Source organism: Carassius gibelio, chromosome B14, assembly GCF_023724105.1.
Source record: "Carassius gibelio isolate Cgi1373 ecotype wild population from Czech Republic chromosome B14, carGib1.2-hapl.c, whole genome shotgun sequence".
Lineage (NCBI taxonomy): Eukaryota > Metazoa > Chordata > Actinopteri > Cypriniformes > Cyprinidae > Carassius > Carassius gibelio.
In genome coordinates, this window is record NC_068409.1 from 18,567,669 (window position 1) to 18,587,949 (window position 20,281).

Consider the following 20,281-nt stretch of genomic DNA (forward strand, 5'->3'; position numbering starts at 1 on the left):
GGTACATGAAAATCACAGACGTCAGGTGGTAAGAATCGAAACTCAAACGTAGTTTAGAAAACTAGTCCCGTCCGAATAGTGCTATAGCCTTAGCGAGGCGGCCGCGGAGCCTGCTTGTTACCTTCGCCTAAACACGGAAAGTTACATAACTATTACTAGAGCCGGTTCCTTTATAAGATAGCCAAAGGTCGGTGTATATTTGCTTTATACATTTTAGGCTTATTCTCAAATTCAGATTGTGTTAGTGGGCGAGATTATTAGGCAGTTTTAATAGGACAATTTGACCAGAGAGAATAAATTTTGTCGGACATTTCTTTTTTTTTTTTTTCGGCCAATGTCCGGAAATTACCGGACAACGGAAACCCTGGCGCACACTATGGTTAACCGAGTATTAACCGCTAAGGGCCTCGGTTAACGGTTAATGAAAAACTTGAAAACGTGCAGCCCTACTAATAGATGTTTTCAACTGTTAATCATTTTCAAACATTAAAAGCAGGCAGGGTTAACTTTACTGTGTTACATAACACAGAGTATGTCAGACTTTCCAAATCCTTCATCACTTGAATTAACATTATGATCATTTCATTTTAAACTGCAGCCACCACAAAATCCGATTTCAGAAGTCTTCGAGACTGTTCTGAGGTTAAATACAGATTGAAAATCATAACATAAAATAGTTTAAATTATTTGCATATGCAGCGCCTTGGAAAGAAACAGTTCATCTTCTGTCTAAAATCAAGCATATAAATCCAGAAAGGAAATTAAACAATTATCGGTAACACTTTAGAATAAGGTTCCATTAGTTAATGTTAGTTAACTACTTTCGTTAACATGAACTAAGCAAGAACAATCCTTCTACAGCATTTATAAGTCTTAGTTCATGTTCATTTCAACATTTACTAATGCATTATTTAAATCAAAAGTTGTGCTTGTTAACATTAGTTAATGCACTGTGAATTACCATGAACTAACAATGAATAACTGTATTTTCATTAACTAACATTAACGAAGATGAATAAATACAGTAATAAATGTATTATTCATTGTTTGTCCATGTTAATTAATAAATTAACTAACATTAACTAATGGAACCTTATTCTAAAGTGTTACCCAATTATCAAATAACCATGTGTCCTAAACTCTAAAGGACTAAACATTTGTGCATCAATTTATTTAAGAGAAGTCAATGCAATTTGGGAGAAAAATCTATTAAAATTGTGTGCGCTTGTATGCGCATGAAAATATACAAATGTAACACCCTTTGCTCATTAATATTTTAACAAGTACACAGATTTCTTTCTCAGTAAGTATAACTGATTACTGTTACTTTTTTGTAATTAAATTAAGTAATGCCGTTACATGTAACTACTAACAGTAGTAGTATTATATTGCTTTAAAAAAGATTAAGGACCAGATTGCACAAGTGCAAACCGTCTTTTGGGGTTAAAATAGCTCTGGTAGGATTTAATAAAGACATGCAGTAAAGAATTAGCGCTGAAAAGATGTAAACAGTTATGTAATCTGTCTTAAATTCTCAATTTTCAAATGTTTGAAGCCACACTGAGGTGCTATATCATGATTTCAGTTTTATTTCAATTAATTGTGTAGCCACATCTATTTATTTTAACTTTGTGCTCAGTTCAATTTGATGTATTAGATGTATTAATACATCTGGTCAGTTACCAAAGACTGATAACAGAAATGGTGTCACATGAAACTCACAAGAGAAAAACATTTCCTTTCTCCAGCGTGACTAATGATGCATCAATCTTCACCCAGGGCCATTTTTGTTTGTTTACTGGTAAGTAATGGATTAAGTTCCCTACCTGAGACTGTGGCATTTAATTTTCTCCTCAATCATCCCACCCCTCAAAGCTGGTCTTTACATTCTGCAATTGCTTTCCTAGAAACATGCAAAGTGGCTTGGCTTCTATGCATGGATGCATAACTGCCTTTTGCAAAATGCATAGAAAGCAGAGAAGATGCCTGAAAAAAACTATGCATGCGTCACAGGTTTCCCTCATAATCACTCAATTTTATAGGGCATTTTAATAATCTACGCTTGCACTGATTGCAAGGTGAGAGAATCAAAGAAACATCATTATTACAAGAATCAAAGTCAGACTGCCTTCACAAACCTCATCAGCACAAACAGTCGACCATCAGATGGATGTGACTCACCAAATCATTTATTCCAATACTGTTCCAACCTTGCATTATGGGTAGGAAGGAAATAACGGTCGGGATTATCCAGCATCCTCCGATCATTAGAGCCACTCTTAGTGGTGTCATCTTATTCCTGTAGACCAGCGGCTGGCAACAGATGGCATAGTACCTGGAAGCAAAGGTAAAGAAACTGCATGTTGAATACTATTCATGTAGTTCATACGAAATAACTAAGATGAAATAACTGTATATAAACACTGCTAATCGTACATAAATGTGGCTAAGAATATTAATGTGCAACCACAGGTGTACATTTTCTTGGAAAATGCATCTTCAATATGCATGTGAAAGACAACAACCTTGAAAAATGAGTGACCTGTCAGTGGCCCTGACTTACAAAATATCAACCTATCAAGCATCTGGAAGACTCAGAAAAAACATATTCTGTCAAGCTGCTAGAGCTTTTTAACCTTTCTGATCTGCTTTTCTAATCAGCGTAAGGTTATCGATAAAATGACTCTAAAGTGCAGTGTGTAAGAATGACAGCGAGCAGCTGACATAATGCAGTCCAAATTCAAAATATTGGAGAGCGTTGTTTCTCTGGACTCTCCTCCTCAAACTCGATGCTCACATATATATATAAATATATGCTGTAGTATAGTCCGAAAAATTGCTAAATGCATGCCTTTTACTAACATTCTGAGCTACCAAAGAGTTCTGGAATCACAACGGCATAACCAGACCTGTAAAGAATTTATTCTGAATCTTTATTTATTATAAATGTCTTTACTGACACTTTTGATCAATTTAATCCATCCCTTGCGGAATAAATATTTTTATAGGAAATCGTACTGAATGTACACTTCTAAATAATAGTGTGTGCTGTATAGTCTATGACAAGAAATATTATTAAAAACAAAAAATCACACTGCTCTATTACAATTTTTCCCCCATGCAATACAAAAGATTGACTGGTCTCTACAGAAAACCTTAAATAGGGTTAAGTTTTTAATTTTAAAAAATTAAACTTGTGACTGTTAAATAAACTACTCTCAGATTGAGAGAGGAAAAATAAAGGTGAACATTTAAGTGAATCCTTGACCTGCACAAAACCTTAAGTGTCTTAAGTGTCATTGCTTTTTTTTTTTTTTATTGAGATTTATACATAATCTAAAAGCTGAATAAATAAGCTTTCACTGATGTGTGGTTTGTTAAAATATGATAATATTTGGCCGAGATACAATTATTTGAAAATCTGGAATCAGAGGGTGCTAAAAAGATCAAAATACTGAGAAGATTGTCTTTAAAGTTGTCCAAATGAAGTTCTTAGCAATGTATATTGCTAAACAATACTGTAGGAAATACATATCCTAATCATTTTTGGCATAAAAGAAAAAACTACATAGCTTTTGCTAAGAATATACCCCAGCGACTTAAGACTCCAGGGGTCATATTTTTGCTTGATACAAACAGTCTGTGACTTGTTGAAGAACTGAAGATTTAAGGACCATACGCTGAAAGATCTTGACCCCTTACACACCTTTCGCCCTTCACTTCCAATCACGCTCGAAGCCTCACACTTTGCCATCTTTAGCACATCGTGAGCAGAGCTTCGGATGAACATTTTGTGCCTTGTGGCTGTCAAAGATGCATGTTCAGGTAAGTCTGCTATCTCAAAGACAGAGAGGACAGACTTTACTCACAATCCCTTTGACTAAACGGGACAGGTCTCTCTTTTTCTCTCTCTTTAACCCAGATGTGTCAAAGCTTCAGTCTATGTGTGTCGAGGTTCCTGTTTACATGCATGCCTCCGGCCATACAGTCTAACCCAAGCATGTGTTCACCACAGCATGTTAAGAGCTACAACATGCTCAACCCAATGTGTCAGTATGGCCTCTGACCCTTCAGGTCAGATTTGGGTTTTATCGTGCTTGAAGGCATCAATGCATGTCCAAATTGTGGAATTCAGTTTTTATGATTCCATTTGGTGGTGTAAAAATGACACATTTCACCTATCTGGAAACACAACAGGTGTTCTGAGTCATCTGTTGTGTCTAATTGACAACATAACTCCACTAACATACTAACATTACAGTAGGTCCCCAAATAACGTCCTGATGCAATTTATTGACTCTTTATATTGGGGCGTTTGAATGGGACTCACATATCTCTTCTGTAATGAATTTGGGAAGGTTAGGGCTTAGGAGGAGTGCGCAGCGAGAGGAAGTATTTTTTAGCAGGTCAGAAGCACTGAGCAAGCATTACTCACAGTCTTAAATCATTCCCAGCTTGTGTCAGACTCTCTGCTGCGATCCAGCACTGGACCCTCTCCGAATTGCACATTTGGTCATTTTTTTTTACAGTTGGGACAGTTAAATAAGTTTTAAGGATCTATGTTTTCCTGTTCAAAAGACTTGGGTGGGTACGATTTTTTAATGTTTTTTTTTTTTTTTTAAAGAAGTCTCTTATGTTAACCAACGCTGCATTTATTTCATAAAAATTACAGTAACAACAATATTGTGAAATATTATAACAATTTGAAATATCTGTTTTCTGTTCGAATTTATGTATGTAATTTATTCCTGTGATGCACAGCTGTATTTTCAGCATTACTCCAGTCTTCAGTGTCACATGATCCTTCAGAAATCAGTCTAATATGCTGATTTGCTGCTGATTATTATTCATATTCAAAACAGCTGCTTAATACTTTTGTATAAACCGTGATTGTTTCATTCAGGATTTGTTAATGGACAGAACATTTATATGAACAGTGTTTCATTGAATTAGGAATATTTTATATCATTATAAATGTCAGTTTTGATAATTTTAATGCATTCCTTGCTGAATAAAATTGTTAATTCAAAAATAAATAAATTACTAACCGCAAAGTTTTGAATGCTTTAAATAGTTCACTTCGTTTTTCATTGTTCTGCAGCTTTACCCAACATGTCTGACTTTGAAGATTGTATGCACCAGCTTTTTCCTTTTAATTACACAGCGCCTTGTTTTGAATTAGATCATTTTGGCACACCATAAAAGTCATGCACTCTCTTAGAGTGTTCCCATTTCTCAAAAGAGCTGAATTGGGACAGCATAACTAAGTCTACACATAAGCATAATGGGCTTCTTATTGTTCTGGATGGATGCATTTACTTCAGCCAGTGTTAATAAAATTAAACATAATTAAAATGAAGTGACACAATTACAGCAATTGCTTTAGGGCATGAAGAACTATATGTAAGTTGCTCATTAAAATCATCACATGCCCAAGATGTCCTCAGGGATTTGGTCCTTATATTTTCATGTGCATCTCTGGCTGATAATAGCGAGTGATAAACAGATTACCACCGCTCGGCCTTTCACACCTACATCCAATCTGCTGAGAAGAATTCTGGCTGGAAGACTTGCGATTCTTGGGCTGACTGTCAGCCATGGTCTATTGGTGCTTCTGCCAACCACAGCCCTGTCAAAGATGGATGTCACAGAGCCACTTCTGTGTACGTGCTCAACCAGCGTATTGATTTCTCACCGAGGCACCTGTAAGCACTATCTAAAGGGATGAAAGCAATCGCAGTGGAAAAAAAGCAGGCAGGCTTGAGACAACATTATAGTTCCAATGAACAGTGTCGGCTCTGACTCACACGGTGCCTGAGGCGAGGGACGGACAGCCTTTATTTGAATAAAATAAGTGATCAACTACACGTAAGATTCAAAGATATGATAACATGTACTCTTGGTGCATAATTTTTTTTTACAGATATCACCATACTTCTGCAGCTGATTGCTTATGTTAAGAATTGCGAACACATGCTATATTACAAGTTTTCTGAACTGTTGTTTGTATGTGGAATTGATGCATTATCTAATTAGATGTGCATTAATTTGCATACATTTACAGAACATACAGACAGGTTCAAAATTCTTGTTTCATTTGCTGATATATTAGAATCAAAGGTTTTTACGGAGGGGATTTTGGATATATATATATTTTTCACTCCATAAATATTGTTATCAGCCAGAAAATTTTGATTTAATTATTTTATTTTTATTTAACTAGACAATAACATAAAAACAGTGTGAGACAATTAAGTAATCACAAAAATTACATTATAAATTACAATATGGAGCCAGTTAAAACAAAAGGATCTATTTGTATAATTTTTCCTGGGATAAATGATATGCCTTATTATATGAAAAAAAAATATTGATAATGATATAGTCAAATAAAATAATAATAAAAAACAATAATGCTAATGAAAAATTGACCCAAAATCTTTGTCTCGTTGGTCATAAATGTGATTTTCTGTAATCACAGAGTAACATTTTTTAGGTAATTAAAAAATAAAATAAAATGGTCCCCACTGGTTTTATATTTGATCAGAGACATGAAATCAGACCGGTGATCAGAATCCACAATCAGAAGTGAGTTTCTGCACAACTCCCGAAGCATGTATGCATGTTCAGTCGTGCAAACGGGTTTCCTTGAGGTCTAGCATCAGGAAAGTGTGCGTGAAAATCCAATTCCAAGCTTTGCTGGCATCAGACAAGCATATGATGTGGAGAAATTAACCTCCAGCCAAATGAAAAGCAAACATCTGGGCTGACCGGACAGACACACACTTCTGATGACGAGAGCCACCTGTATCACTGCTCTCACAGGCTCATGCCTCCGCTGACCGTTTCTCTCTCAACGGCTCTTTCAAGATTCAAGCCTCATTCATAAATGGAGGAATGGGAATGCATCAGAGAAGTGAGAGAAGTGTGGCTATTTTTAGTGGGTTTTATAAAGTTTATAAACTATTTATATAAAGACTCTAGTCTGTCAAAGTAGCTTTAGAGATCTAGTAGTCTGGACATAAAGCCTATGTGACGTCCGTATATACTGAAAAAGACCACTCTTGCTGGTAGTAAAATAAGTCTGGAAAACCCACAATCTTTATTGTTGTCACATAAAATTTAGGACAGAAAAGAGCAAAGTTCTTTGTTCTAAAAATAAATGGAAGCTGTGAAACAAGGGGAAAGTATCACACTCATGCTGTTTTGCCAATAAAAATGACACATACTAAAGGGTGCATTTGTATTTAAATGATAACGACCTCGAATGAAATCTTACAGGAATGCATCAGCTTAATGAGGAACAACACTGCAGTCCCACTGCGCAGCATTTCATAACCGCTGCTGAAAGACTTCCTGACAGCTCCCCTGTTGCTCTTTTGTTCTGTGTGTGGAGAATGATCAGGTGCGGCACATTTCATTTCTGTAGTGTCATCTGCGTCTCTTTCTTCCATGCTGCTGAAGTCAGCAGGGAAACTACACGTTTAGCAAGATTTCACTTTTTTTGGTGAGTTGTGAATTGATTGATTCGTGAATTGATTCTAGTGGCCTCAATGCAGTCAATTGTAGAGGATCAAATTACTGGTAAAAACTTTAAAAGTGGCTTTCGGACCAGGATAAGGAGAGCTGAAGGTCAAGTTCAGCCTCAAGATGCATCACAATAGTGATATTTCATTGTCAAAACTATAAATATCTTTTATTGCTGTAACCTTTATTGCATAACATAATGGACAGCACATTACTTGGGCTGTTATTATGCAAGATTTATGCTGACAGTATAGTATAGTGCAGTAATATATGGTATGGCACACTTTTCAGACATTACAAAACTTGACAATTACATTTTAGTTGCATTTCAACATTCAGTACGTTAACATGGACAACAATATACAGATTTGAACACGATTAAGACAATACTCTGATTAGGAATCGACCATGTAAACAGAGATTTTGATGACTTTAATGCAGGTAAAGTCATGCAGTGTAGACGTCTACACACCTTGATCGCATTATTAGCTTCTTATAGGACTTTTCAACCGCATTTCGTGACAGGATACACACATGGCAGCAGTTAACAGATGAAAGAGCATGGCTTTAACAATGCCCTTGCATGTTTGCACATATAGCATGACAAATAAATAACTCGAAGCTTTCGTAAAAAATAAAAAATGAAACACCAAAAATGTATATGGCATCATAACGAAGACAAACAAGCCAGATCGCCACCAAGCAACACACTGATCCGACCAATTCCAACAAATGCGTGTCTAAATAGCTTCAATATTTAGCTGTTGGTTAACATTAATTACAATGTTAACTACTGACAAGATTTTAGAAAGATTTAGTTACCAAGATCCATTAACAAATGTCTAAATAGACATACAGACACTCAGACACATACACTCAGGTCTAAATTATTGATTATGATTGGTTGGATTGTCCATTAATATGTTGTTTAACCTCTTCATATTTAAGGAGAGAACTATATTTTCCAATGTCAGATATCACTTGTTATGATTTTCAAGGGTGTGTAGAATTTAGTAGGGAAGCTACGAGATATCCCTATTAATATCCAGCGGCCACTTAATTGTCCCTAGCAATAATTTTGATGAAAACAAATAATGTCTGTTGCCTTCTGTTATGTCCCCACCAATGCCAAAATCAAACCTACACCCTTGACACTGTGCAATCATTTTATGCACATAGCCATGGATTATTCGTGCAAATGAAAAATTTAACAAACCTACACATGTGACAAGACATACAAAGTTATTGTACATGCATTCTGTGAAGAGAAATTACAACAAGGACTGAAAATACTGTCATCAGAAACACATCCATACATAAAATAAGGTGTATTTAAATTTTTTGCATGAAATATCTCTTTAATATCAGCTGCTGTTTTGCCTTTTTTAATATCAATTGCAGGTTTGCTTCTCAGTTACTTTATGCCACAAGCCAAAGGTAACTGTGGCAGGCTGACACTGTGTTTTGTGCCATGACTCTAGTGTGTGTCATTTTCTGCATGGTTTACTCTGATGCAAGCACGATGAAAGTGCTGAACCTTTGGGACAGCTTAGTGCATGCTGAATTCCCTGCACCTGTTTATAACACCATAAAGTATATGACCTTGCTTATCGTGTATATTGCACAAGTCACCCAGAAGACTACAATGAATTTCTCACCTGCTGATACACAAAGCAATTATCAAGAAGAACTATGGAAGTTTCTAGAGCATGTATAAGTGCTTGCTCTTGACGCGCAAATAACACCGCTAACGAGCACCTACAATTAGTATTCAGATAAGAATGAGTCAGATGAGTGGAGGCATAATGGAGAGTACTAAATTAAGCATTAAAATCAACAGTGAGACTCGTGCTGTATCGCAGACTCTAAACACATGCTGCTCGGCGCGTGAGGCTTGAGTGAGAAATGAAAAGAGACCGCTACTAACCCGAAGGCTGAAGAAGAATTACATGGGAGAAAACAGCTTTTAAGAACAAGGCGGAGTGCATTTCACACAATCTAAATTGAGATGACATGGCTATTACTGCTGTATGTGTTAAGTGAGCGCCTGAAGAACACCCGGCCAGCCTCACTGTCAAAACTCAGAAGGGCAAATGACTTGAGAAATAGCTGGAATGGGCGCCATTTTCCTCTCACGAGATTCATGACTGTAATAAGTGCCGCCTGTACCCGAGTCGACTGGATCCTCTTCATTCCTGCGCACTCAGGAAAATATTAATGTTCTTATTAAAATCACATGCAGTAGATGCCAGGTGGAGTGTGAATGAAAGAGGTGATAAATAGTAACAGGAAAGACAATGAACAGAAACACGGAGATAATGAAAAGAGTAACATAAAAACCTCTTCCTATGATTTTATTTGTATTTTTACAGCCCTCATACAATCACGGAAAAACATTTGCCATTTAGCTATTAATAAATCAAGGCCTATTAATTAACCTATTCATAGGTTTAATAAGGTACAAAATAATTTCTTCTCATCATTTACATTTTTAAAAGACCTTCTGTGGAAAACAAAATAAATTGAATGAAAAAGTTTTTTTTTTTTTGTAAATAACCACACAAATAACTTCATCCGACTTAGTATGTACTGCACAAGTTACTCTGATGTGTATATGGTGTTTTTTGACTGTTTTTAGAGATTGAAAGACACTGGTCACCTCTATTTTCAGTATTGGGAAGATAACAGCTTGGACATTCTGCTAAGTTTCTCCTTTTGTTCCATTCAGGAGCTCTGTCTTGGAAGTTGACTACAAACAACCCAATACATTTCTGCATGTCGCATTATATGATGGCTCTAGTTTTCTGTCTAAAATGAAATTATTTTATACTGAAATATCTCTTGTGAAAAATAAGTGCTCATTTACTTCGAATCTTAAAAACTGTACTTGCAGATAATATAATTTTAATGTAATGGGAATTAATAAAATGCCACTATAATAATGTAAAAACAAGTAAAGTACATTTTAAATCATTTTGTTATAATTGATTATAATTTGAACTGTAGTGTGCAATATCTAATCAATATTACACTTAAGTACTAAACTGCAGCTTCATCATTACAGACATGTGACAATATATTTAAAAATACATGACACACAATGTTCAGTAGGAATGACATGAAAGTATATTTTTGTTTACCATAAATTCTTGTCTGTACATTCAGTAGCATATTTAAACATTAATAATCTATGTAACATAAATATGAGATTACATATATGAGCTGTACTCTACTCTGTGCAGTGTAACGTCATGCCAGCATATATGTTTTTTCTTACCTATGTTTTTTCTTACCTATGTTTTTTTCTTTACCTCAACTCTTCAAATTAATTGAACAAAATTCAACGTATTTATTTTTTTTAAGTTTAACTAAATGTTAAAGTCAAGCATAAATTTTTTCTTCTTTTTTGATTGCCACGATTTATTTGAGGTCACATCTGATCAATAGTCTGATCGCGTCTTTGCATCGACTTTGTATGTAATCTACTCGCGCAAATCGTTGAACTCGCGTTAAATCCATGATTTATCTTTCCGTCTGATTGATGGCTATCAGCGGTTGGGTAGAAGACAACAAATCCCATCATCCCACGCTCCTTCTTAGCGTCATCAATCCACGCACTTGTTATTGTTTTGATAGTGCGCCCTCTAGTGGCAGGTCCTACAACCGGTACTTTTAAATAAGTTTTTACACAATGACCATTGCATCAAATGCAGTTCATGATGCCTTAAGAAAGCTACTAGAAGATATAGAAGCAAGAGTAGTATGTACAGATTGCAACATTGGAAACAGAGCCCAGAAAAAAGAACGGAGAGAGAGAGAGATAGAGAAATACACGTTAAACGAAAAAGGAGAAAACCAAATATTATGTGTCCCCTCCTCTCGCTTTGTCCTCATGCACCCTTTAACAAGCGAGGCACTGGAAGACGGTCCGTGTGACTTCAGGGGCCGAGTGACGTAAATCAGGGAAGAAGCTGAGCACTCAAAGCTCAACCTGAATATCAGAGCTGAGGTCTAATGCATCACTCTGGGGTAAAGGGCCAGAGCTGAAAGGGTGGTTCACGCCAGAGGGAAGTGCTAACTAAGGCTTAGTGTTTTATTAAACTGCTAAGTGAAGCACCTTCACAATGTGCCAGTGTCACACAAGACGCTTGAGACACTAAACCACATTTGAGCACCTCTTTATATTCTCCTTTTATTATTCAAGATGGAGTGTTTGCTTCCGACGGCAGGAACGAGGCCAGAAAGTAAATACAATGTCAAAGCATGAAACGGATAACAGTTGAATGCCCATTCATAGAGTTTAGATGAATTATCAATTGAAGTTATACACAGAAAAAAGATAAGCTCAGACTGAGAAAAACATGGCAGGTTTGATGAAAACTGCTCGTCTTGGGATTTCTGTATTTCTTTGTTGTTCTTTCTTGCAGATATTATACAGTAATTCTTTAAAAGAAACAAGTGATAGCCAAGCGGATGGAATTACAGACACTTTAACAAACAACTTTTAATTTCACAAGGAGCAATAATCATTTATGAAACCTACAGACTTTTGTATATTGTCAGTCATAAACAAGCAAAACAACAAAAATTGTTTATCTATATTGTCACCACTGTACCATTGAGTAAAGCACTTAACCTCCGGCTGCTCCAGGGGATGTTCAGGGAAGTTGCTTTGCATAAAAACAAATGCATCTTTATCTTTTCTGGGCTATCAAATACACATGTAGGGGACACCTTTTCTAAAAAGAGGTATATATTTTCATTTATACAAAACATTTCAATATATATTTTAAACAAATGTCTAGAGATGTTTCTGTAACATAAAACCTTGATATTTTTTATATTATATTTTCATTGTGTATTATTTAAATTAAAATGATTAATTCATTTAATACAATTATTAAAAGCTTTATTATATACAAATGATATAACTGTGCTTATGTCAAAACTAATAAAATGTGTAATTTATTATAACATTTATTTATTTATTTTTTTGTCTGTTTACAACTATAAAGTATACTGTATACTAGGGGTTGCACAGATTAATCGAACTAGTCGACTTAAATGCTCTGCCATGACGCATTAAGCTTGAGGTCACTGGTCCTATAGAGGGCGCAACCGGATAAGAAATATCTGAAAGACTTCCACATTTACGCTCTGTTTCCTAACAGTTAAAATGACAAATAAATGTATACCCTGAAAGATCCACAAAACATGTTTGATTATATTACTGGATGCTGGAAATTGAACAGACAGTAGATCATACGTCACACGCAGCTCTCGCGCACACAAAATCATTCAGCATGGAAATATACTGTCAATGTACTGTGATTTCTCAATAAAATAGCTTAGAAACTGAAAAGTTCAAGCATATATTTCTAAACAACTAAATCCCATAGTGTCACTACTACTAGAGAGATGAACCCCCAACCTATCAAGTGCAAGGTTGGGGTTCGATTTCCCTGGAACACATGATATGATATGTAAAAATTGACAGCCTGAATGCACTGTAAGTTGCTTTGGATAAAAGCGTCTGCTAAATGTATAAATCAAAATTTTTAATTGAATGCTGCCATGTAGAAATAATTCACACACACAATCCCTCTCACTAATGCATTCATATGAATGTAATCTTTAATGTGCTACTTTATCTATATCTGATTTAGAACGAGCAGAAATCTGTGAGAAATATAACAACCCAAAGCCAAACGAACTGATAAAAATGAGCTGTTATAGAAACAATAGCCCTGTGGGCAGCGCTGTGTCATAGCTGTGCACGAGGGGTTTGTGACAGCTCCAGACTTATTTCTTCATTAATGACTTTATCAGCAACTAGACAATTTCCACAAGAATATACAGCACTGTCAACACTGATTATAACAAAAAATCTTTCTTAAACTCTCAGTGCCTAAAAAAAGACTTGTTTTTTTTTATCTCTCTCATATGATCTCTGGACCATCAGTGCTCATCTAGTCTGAAAACTTTTATTTATTTATTTATTTATTTATTTATTTATTTTTTTTTTTTATTATGTGTTTATAGTTTTACAGTAACAAAACCGTGGTACAGGTGTCCCATAGCAGTATACACAGTCATCCATCATACAGTCCATCATAAAGTTATACAATGATAGTTCAAGGGTTGAATGAAGGGCAATAGCACCAGTCCAAACAAAAATCAAGAAATAAAGACAATCAACATACTTTCTCAAGGAAATTCCAAAGAGGGGACCAAACACGCCAAAAGTCGTTAGACTTCTGGTGTAAATCACAGGTTAGTTTTTCTAAAGGTAGATATGTGGCAACTTGACTCAACCACATATTGATGGAAGGGACATGTCGAGTGGACCACAACAAAAGTATACATTTTCTCGCCAAAAAGGCACAGAAATGTAACACACATTCTTGATCATGGTTGAGATGTAATTCAGCTTTACAGTTCAAGAGATAGATACTTGGGGATAAAGCAAAAGATTTACCAATAATCTTCTGAACAGCTTTATGTATCTCTTTCCAGTAAGTCTTGATCATATCACAGTCCCAGAACACATGCATGACCGTACCAATATTAGACTTACATTTGAAACACAGTTGGGAAGCATTAGGAAAGATCTTGTGGAGGCGAACCGGTGTTAAATAAGTCCTGTAAATGAACTTGAAGCTTTGCTCATGGTTTGATATTGATGCGCCTCTAAAGAAGATGCCAGAACAGGCCGAAACCCAGTCATCGTCACTGAGATTAGTTCCAAAATCTTTTTCCCATACTAGTTTCAGAGGATCTAAGGAGGAGGAACCGACATTAGAAAACATGGCGTAAAAAACAGAAATCCTATTTTTAAGAGAAACTGAAGAGTACAGTTGTTTTTCTATGTCAAAGAGATCTAAGCGTATTCTCTCATCCTTTAGAAGTGATTCCAGAAAATGTCGTAGTTGCAAAAATTTGTAGAAATCCTTATTAGGTAAATTGAATTCTTGTTTTAGCAGTTGAAAAGATTTGAGATGGCCCTTGTCAAAAAGCTGACCTAGCTCCAAAATTCCCCTCAATCTCCAAGAACGAAGACCAATGTTCTGGATAGCAGGGGGTAGATCAGGGTTGAATGAAATTGGAGATTTTAAAGATGGGATGTTTGGAATGTTCAAATACTTTAAAATATCTTTCCATGCTAGGAGAGTGTTTGATACCGTAAAAATATTAGATACTGATTCAATTTTATGTATATTGTAAATAAATGGTAGGGTACACAACAAATTTGGAAAACATCGCAAAGCCTCAATCCCTACCCACTGTGAGTCCATTCTGTTTAGAAACCAATTGATCATATTTTTAATCTGGGCAGACCAAAAATATAACTGGAAATTAGGGAGTGCGACCCCTCCTAATTCTCTGGGTTTCAGTAAAATAGAAAATTTGAGTCTGGGCTTTTTTTTATTCCATATAAATTTTGATATAGTGGAATTTACATTTTTAAAGAAAACAGCAGTTAAATAACAGGGCAGATTTTGAAATAAAAAGTTTAACCTAGGTAAGATGTTCATCTTTATGACGTTAATCTTGCCCAAAAAAGAAATAGGGAGGTTTGACCAATCGGACAGGTCCTGACAAATTTTGGTAACTAATGGGGTGTAATTAGCTTTGAATAAATCACTCAAATTGGGTGTAATGTTTATTCCTAAATATTGAAAACCTGAGGGAGCAGAGCGAAACGGAGAGCCCAAAGCAGCCTCGGGGGGAGCATACAGGTATAAAGCCTGAGATTTATTCAGATTAATTTTATACCCAGAGAAAGTACTGTATTCACTAATAATCGATAGAATTGTGTCAATGGAAGTCTCTGTATATTTAAAATATAATAACACATCATCAGCGTAAAGAGAAATACGATGCTCTTCTGAGTCTACTCTGATACCCTGTATATTAGTATTGGCCCTCATTGCTGCAGCCAGAGGTTCAATTACCAAAGAAAATAAAAGAGGTGAAAGTGGACAACCTTGGCGGCAGCCTCTACCAACCGGAAATCTGCCAGACACTAGACGGTTCGTATTAACCGACGCCATAGGCTGGGAATAAAAGAGTTTAACCAAATTAATAAAATTGTGTCCTAAATTTATCTTCTCCAATATGGCAAAAAGAAAAGGCCACTCCACCCTATCGAATGCCTTTTCGGCATCAAGCGAAACAATTAATGTGGGATCCTTGGTCGTATGTACATAATCTAGAATATTCAGTAATCTACGGATATTGTCAGAACCATATCTAGATTTTACGAACCCGGTCTGATCAGGGGAAATGATAGAAGGAAGGACGGATTCGAGGCGTCGAGACAATGCTTTAGCTATGATTTTGTAATCTACATTCAATAAACTGATTGGGCGGTAAGAGGAGCAATCCAAAGGGTCTTTATCTTTTTTTAAAATGAGGCTGATGATGGCAGAGGACCAAGACTCAGGCATTAAGTTTAGCTCTGAAAGGTGATTAATTGCAGGCATTAGAATTGGGCTAATATCTTGCCAAAATTGCTTGTAGAATTCAAGCGGGAACCCATCTGGGCCTGGGGCTTTGCCTGATGGCATGGACTGAATAGCTTGCCAGATTTCCTCCTTAGTGAAAGGGGCATTTAAAAGAGCTCTGTTTGTTTCAGAAACAACAGGAAGAGAAAAATTACACAGATAATCTGATATATCTTTCATTAAACAACAGCCTTCAGCTTTGTATAAAGTCCTGTAAAAATCTGAAAAAGTATTGTTAATTGTCTGAGGATCAAAAGAGACCTTGCCCTCTGGTGTCCTGATTGCCTTTATAACTCTTTCTTGTTGTGTTTTTTTAAGCTGATATGCAAGTAAACTACTAGGTTTATTTCCGAATTCGTAATATTTTTGCTTACTAAAAAACAGTAATTTCTTGATATGCTCTGTGTGGTCTAAATTTAATTTTGCTTTTGCTCTGTTTAGCTGAATCCAATTGGTTTGATTTGGTGTTTGTTTGTGTTGATTTTCTAGGTGAATCACCTCTGTCTCTAATTCTTTCCTTTTTTTGGTCTTGAGTTTACTCACTAAAGAAGAATAGGAAATAATGTGGCCCCGTAACACCGCTTTAGCGGCATCCCACTTTGTCGCAGAAGAAACTTGAGAGTTATGGTTTTCCTGCCAGTACTGAACTATTTTCTGTTTAAGCAACGTACAGAAGCTGTCATTATTCAAATGTGAAGTATTAAACTTCCAATAATTGGATTTAGGAATGGACAAATTGATATCCAAGTCTAAATATACAGGGCTGTGGTCGGACAAAGCAATAGGGCCAATATAGCAGGATTTCACTTGGTGAATACATTCAGATGGTGCAAAGAAATAGTCCAACCTGGAATAAGAGTTATGGGGGTGAGAATAGAATGTGTAATTTCTGTCTTTCGGGTGTAGCTCCCTCCAAATATCTGCTAGGCCTAAATCTTTACAAACATTTCGTAAAGTACGGGAGGATTTGTGACCTGTCGTGGTCTGCGGAGTGGATTTATCCAAATTATTATCAATTATACAATTAAAATCACCACCTAAGAACCCCAGGTTTCCACAAAACTGGTTAAAATGCAAAACGGTCTCAGATATAAAATTGGGGCAATCAATATTTGGGGCATATACATTTCCAATAGTGAGATGCACTCCGAAAATATAGCCCGAGATTAGTACAAATCTCCCCTCAGAGTCAGACTCTACATAATCCAGATTGAATGAAATGTTCTTGTGAATTAAAATTGCCACCCCCCTACTATTTGACGTATAAGAGGAGTAATATATCTGACCCACCCAGTCTCTTTTGAGTTTACAATGTTCAGTGTCCGATAAGTGGGTTTCTTGTAACAAAGCAATGGACACATGTTCCTTTTTGAGAAATGTCAAAATTTTCTTCCTCTTTATAACGTGGCCGATACCCTTCACATTCCAAGTTACTAATTTGAGAATATCATGCATGCAAACAAAAAAACAAAAAAATTAAGATGCTGATGAGCTGATGATGATAAACGTAGATCCTGTATATAAAAGACACCAAGTTTGAACAGAACAGTACCACAAATTGAACACTGAGTTACCCCAAAAAAATCCACCCCCCCAGGCCCCATCCCCAAACGATAGGGCACAAAGAACATCACTAAGTCACAAAATGAGATAAGGAACATAAATAAAGATATCATCGTAATAATGCCACTGAGGAAAAAAGCCCTCTCAAGAATCGCTCCTATATGAATAAAATCCAACACGTAATTAAAATTACTGAACCCAATGATTAAATAATAATAATAATAAATAAAAAAGGGGGTACAGGAAAGGGAAAATTGAGCCTACAACATCTAGATCCCCTTTAAAAAAAAAAAAAAAAAAAAAAAACAGTGATTCAAGGTAGCGAATATTGAAAGCAGCAAAAAGTAGCAACAAAAGTAACCTTAAAAATACATAAATAATAACAATAAAGTGTATAAAAAAAAATTAAAAAAAAATAAAAAAAATAAAAAAAATTAAAAAGCTACCCTTAATCACTTACAAGTCTGGCGGGTTCAGAAGAAGAAGAAAAAAAAAATCCTCCGAAAAATATAGCGTTTATTACAGCTGAAGATGAAAAGAAAAAAAATTATCTGTCCATAGAGTCGAGAAAAACTTGAGCCGAGTTCGGATCATCAAACAAGCGGATCTGTCCCGAGTGTAAGCATCTTAGCCGAGCAGGGTAGGCGAATCCGCGATATATGCCACGGGAGACCATGATCTTGACCACTGAGTTGAACTCGCGTCGTTTCTGCAGGACACTCGAAGAAAGATCTGAGTAAAACCGAAGCTCTGCGCCATCATGAATAATCTTCTTCTTCAACGCTGCCCTCAGAATAGTTTCCTTTTCTGTAAATCGCAAAAAGCGAACCAGAACACTTCTCGGGGGTGAATTCGGATTACTGGGCGCAAAAGTAGGAGATCTATGGGCCCGTTCAATATCCAGTGTGAGAGAGTCTGCAGGCAGGTCTAGCCATTTGGGAATAGAGGAACGGAGAAATGATACGAGTGGACCGGAACCTTCCGCTCTTTCTGGTAGGCCAACTATTCTCAAATTTTTTCGTCGACCTCTGTTCTCTAAATCGTCCACTTTTGACTGAAGCTGTTCCACTTTGGTATGTAAATTAGCAAGTTGACTCTCGGACACTGCCACTGAGTCTTCTACAGATGAAATTCTCCCTTCAACTTCTGTTAAACGGGTCTCAATGCCGTCAATCCTCTCAGTAAGAGCCGCAAACGAATTCTGTAGAGAGGAGACGGATCCAGCTATTCCCTCCAGTCTATTAGTTATTCCCTCAAGACGTGAACCATTGGCTCTTATTTCAGAAAGTACCAGCGCCATGTCCGATTCAACTTCTGTTGCATTAGCATTAGCTTCTGCTAGCGGCGAGGAATGAGTGGTCTTCTTTTTGTCTTTTTCTTTTGCTTTCTGCGAGCGTGTTGATCCGAAAATCGGAAAATCCTTGTCCGAAGTGGGGTCAGACATGACTGAAGGTCTGTAAAATTGTTTAAAACGAAAGATTCGGAGGAAAAAACGTTAATTAGTTGAATATTAGAGCGGAGCCGAGTACTCAAGCAGCCATCTCGCTCTGGGTCACGTGACCACCCCCTGAAAACTTTTATTTACAAATTCTAAAATGTCCAGCAACAAGATGCTTCTCAGTCTTTTACATTTCACTTATTTTGAGCCGTTTGTCTGTTGCTCGACTTTAAGAGTTTATGAGGTTCGTCATCACAGTGTTGATGGATGATTTACTTGGCAAGGGACTTTGTGTGGCCGCACACAGATCACCATGGAAACAACATCCCTACACAGTCCGCAGAACTGAACTCTAAAGTGCTAGTCCTCTGTGGCGACACAATTTACGGCTGCCATGACAACAGCATCCGCAGTCATGTGTCGAGACTATACGTTCACGGAATTTCAATTAAATGCACTTGATTCATCTGCAACCAAGACGTCTCAGGAGAGTCCTGAAATGAAAGGGTGTTTGTTTTTACCTGTCGAGAGAGATGCAGCACAGGTGTAGGATGGAGGCGGTGGTCAGCAGCACGTCCAGAGAGGTGCGGACCAGGCAGAAGGTCTCTCCGTAGATCCAGTTCTGATGGATCAGTTCTATGGCACCGAACGGCATCACCAGCACTGACACCAGCAGGTCAGCAAACGCCAGCGAGACGATGAAGTAGTTGGTTTTGATTTTCCTGCAGGGGAAACAAAAACCATATGTTAATTTTTCTTTATTTGAATTCAGCTGAAAAAAATCAATTGTATAACTACACATCACATCATAAAAAGTGTAAAAACAATACAGTATGATGGCAAGTCACTGTTGGTTTCGGTTCATAAAACTATCATCAATCAATAAAACTATCGAATCATTAATTCAAACAATTTGTTCAAAATGGCTGATACTTATAGAAATGTGTAAGGGACTGTCCTTACGAATGGATGCTGAATCACTGACTCATAAATGATTCATTTAAAAAAAGGACTTAGATGCATATTTTAAATAAATATTTTCATTGGCAAAACAGAAAAAAAAAGTATCTTAAAAATGTAACTCACTCAGTATTAACTGTCATAAAAAATCAATATCACATTTGAGATTGTGCATATATGCATATATCATGTATAATAAATATAAAAACAAAAACCCAAACAGGGATATTTTTTCCGTATTAAAACAAAACACATTCTATTTGGAAGAAAATGTAATTTAAACTCA

At 36.3% G+C, this 20,281-nt stretch overlaps 1 protein-coding gene across 3 annotated transcripts in view; it reads right to left on the bottom strand.

The window, feature by feature from the left end:
• LOC127971745 (5-hydroxytryptamine receptor 4) overlaps positions 1–20,281 on the bottom strand; it is a 104,195-nt gene that overhangs the window by 46,146 nt on the left and 37,768 nt on the right. For all 3 annotated transcript variants that reach the window (XM_052574971.1, XM_052574969.1, XM_052574970.1), the window contains exons 4-5: positions 19,557–19,757; positions 2,182–2,335 (exon numbers count right to left, since the gene is read on the bottom strand). In XM_052574971.1, the coding sequence (XP_052430931.1) occupies positions 2,182–2,335; positions 19,557–19,757 (355 nt within the window). The remainder of the gene's footprint in view (positions 1–2,181; positions 2,336–19,556; positions 19,758–20,281) is intronic.